Source organism: Dipodomys ordii, unplaced genomic scaffold (genome assembly GCF_000151885.1).
Source record: "Dipodomys ordii isolate 6190 unplaced genomic scaffold, Dord_2.0 Scaffold1511, whole genome shotgun sequence".
In the NCBI taxonomy this organism is placed as follows: domain Eukaryota; kingdom Metazoa; phylum Chordata; class Mammalia; order Rodentia; family Heteromyidae; genus Dipodomys; species Dipodomys ordii.
The window spans coordinates 9,391-12,042 of NW_012268727.1; the positions used below are offsets into that span (position 1 = coordinate 9,391).

Genomic DNA, 2,652 nt, shown 5'->3' on the forward strand with positions numbered 1-2,652 from the left:
CAAATAGGAGAGAGTCTCAGGAGAGAGTCTTTTTTGTTTTATTTTGTTGGCATTGCTGGGGTTTGAATTTAGGGTTTTATACTTGGTAACAGGTGCTCTACCACATCCTTCATCTCTTTCATCCTTCTGCTCAAAATGAATTCATGACAAGTAAGTTAAGTACAGTGTTGAAGGACAATCACACCTTTTTTGAAAGAACAGTTTTTCTAAGGAATCAGAATGAATGGATTAAATAATGTGGTTAATTCCTTCAGAGGCAAATACCCTAGGGCAGTGTGAATGAGATCTCCAGTCTTTACCTTGAGCTCCCCTGGCTTCTTTTCCTCAGAGGATTTGCAGCGGGTGATTTCCTGCAGCTTGTATTCCAGGGGCTCCAGGCACTTCTGCAGTTTTTCCTGATGAGTTGGAAAGAATAAGAGTGCTAAAATAAGCCGGGATGCACTGGCATATCTATTGCTCAGACATTAATCTATTTGTTTTATTAATCCATTTGTTTATTATTTTATTTGTAAAAACCAGGGGCTACTCAAGCACTCCATCACACATTTCCACTTCTAAGCCCATTTGTTTAGTTCCTATCCATCTCACCATTTCTTGATAAAGCTCCTTTCTTTGTCCATAATTTGAGACATTAACTTCCTACAGGCCCATCCCTTGCCACTGGCTTGTCCTTATCAGCTTCTCAGCTCATCCACTTTTCTTCCCACAGAATCTAGTTTTCTAGTTCTAATCAACTCTGTGTCCTTCCCTGACCCCACCCATTATCTTATGAACAATTGCCTCTTGCTATTAAAGCTACTTTTTTTTTCTTTTGTGCAAGTCCTGGAACTTGAACTCAGGGCCTGGGTGCTGTCCTTGAGCTTTTTTTTTTTTTTTTCTCAAGGCTAGCGCTCTACCATTTGGGCCACAGCTCCACTTCTGACTTTTTTGGTGGGTAACTGGAAATGAGTCTCATGGATGGACATTCCTGGCCAGGTTGGCTTTGAACTGTGATCCTCAGATTTTAGCCCCTGAATAGCTAGGATTACAGGCATGATCTACCAGTTTTGGCTAAAGCTCTTGGTGATGATGCTGGGAATAAAGCCTATTGCATATGGTAAGCACACGGTGTGCCACTGCACTACATTCACAGCTCAAAGTAACCTTTGCACCTTGTTCTCCCATCCAATTCTAGCCACTTAAAAATAGAACAAAAACTTGATTACTTATGCCACTAATCACCTTACTGTTTCAACATCTTGTTATATACAATTAAGATAAAATGCTAAGATTCTATTACTTAGACATTTACCCTATGCCTCAGCAGTAAGTTAAACCCCATGCCATGTTTCCCATTATCTAAGGGAAGATGCAAATAGTCTGGTTGATGTCAATCAAATGATGCTACCTATTTCAACCAATAGGAAAACCAGGCAGGAAGCAGAATCAAGAAATCGCAATGCCTTTTGAAGTTTGATCCTCTCCATGAAGTTTCACTCACTATTCCAAGACTATATACGCACCCATAAGACACAAAGAGTGTTGCAAACTTTATAGAAAATCTGGGGGCACACTTCTCTACTTCATATTCTAGAGTGTAGTTGATTAGATGTACAGTGTATCCATGTATGCAGGTCTGAGGAGTGAGGGGACTTACAGAGTTAAGATCAGGTACAGTCCTGCCTCTGGGGCTTACAACCCTTTACCTAGGGAGTGTATCTTCCACCACACTGGCATCTGTATATATATATATATTCAGACACTGGCATGTATCTGATTGCTCACCTTGTACTCCTGTGTTGCATCATCCAATGGAACAACGGTGTGGGCCCGGTGGGTGTGGGAAATGGCACATATCAAGCATACAGCTTCCTGGTCTTCATAGCAGAAGAGGCTGAGGGCTTCATGATGCTGGGAGCAGAGTATCTCATCTCGGATCTTCCGTTTAACAGCTTGGAGCTGCTTGGCAATTTCCACCATACTGCCTAGCTGCCGATTAGGCCGAAGACTGCGGTAGCGAGATGTCTTCCGACAGACAGGACAAGGGAAGTCCCTCTCTAGGTCCTCCCACCAGCGGGTAATACAAGCTTTACAGAAGTTATGCCCACACTCGATGATGACAGGCTCCTTCAGATACTCCAGGCACACAGAGCAGCTCGCCTCCACCTGTAGGTTCTCCAGAGCAGCAGCTGTGGAGGCTGCAGAGGCCCCGGCCTCTAACAGACTTGTCTCTGCCATTATTTAACTTCCAAGGAGAAAAGAAACAGAAGGTATAATCCAAAATCTACATATGTGTTCTGGCCCAGGAGATCTTACTTGTAACCTTAGAACCAACAATTCCAGACCAATGTATCCTACTTTGATTTAATAGTTTAAAAAGGAATGTGGGACTTAAAAAGTACCATATAAGCCAAAGGATTAAGATTTCTTAAATTATATATACATATGTATGTATATTTTTTGTTGGTTGTAGGGCCGAACTCTGGGCCTGGGCGCTGTCCTTCAGCTTTTCAGCTCAAGGCTAGTGCTCTACCATTTGAGCCAAAGCATCATTTCCGGCTTTTTCTGCTTATATGGTGCTGAGGAATTGATCCCAGGGCCACATGCATGCAAAGCAAGCACTCTACCACTGAGCTACCTTCCCAGCCCCAAACTAGCTATATTTTAAAGCCT

The 2,652-nt window shown here is 42.7% G+C and overlaps 1 protein-coding gene across 1 annotated transcript in view; it reads right to left on the minus strand.

Annotated features, from left to right (window-relative positions):
* The window catches only part of LOC106001978 (E3 ubiquitin-protein ligase TRIM39), a 5,742-nt gene extending 3,315 nt beyond the window's left edge, over nucleotides 1-2,427 (minus strand). The window contains exons 1-2 of the mRNA XM_013036910.1: nucleotides 1,765-2,427; nucleotides 300-395 (exon numbers count right to left, since the gene is read on the minus strand). Coding sequence (XP_012892364.1) covers nucleotides 300-395; nucleotides 1,765-2,217 — 549 coding nt within the window. The 5' untranslated portion in view covers nucleotides 2,218-2,427. The remainder of the gene's footprint in view (nucleotides 1-299; nucleotides 396-1,764) is intronic.
* Nucleotides 2,428-2,652: the final 225 nt, after the last annotated feature.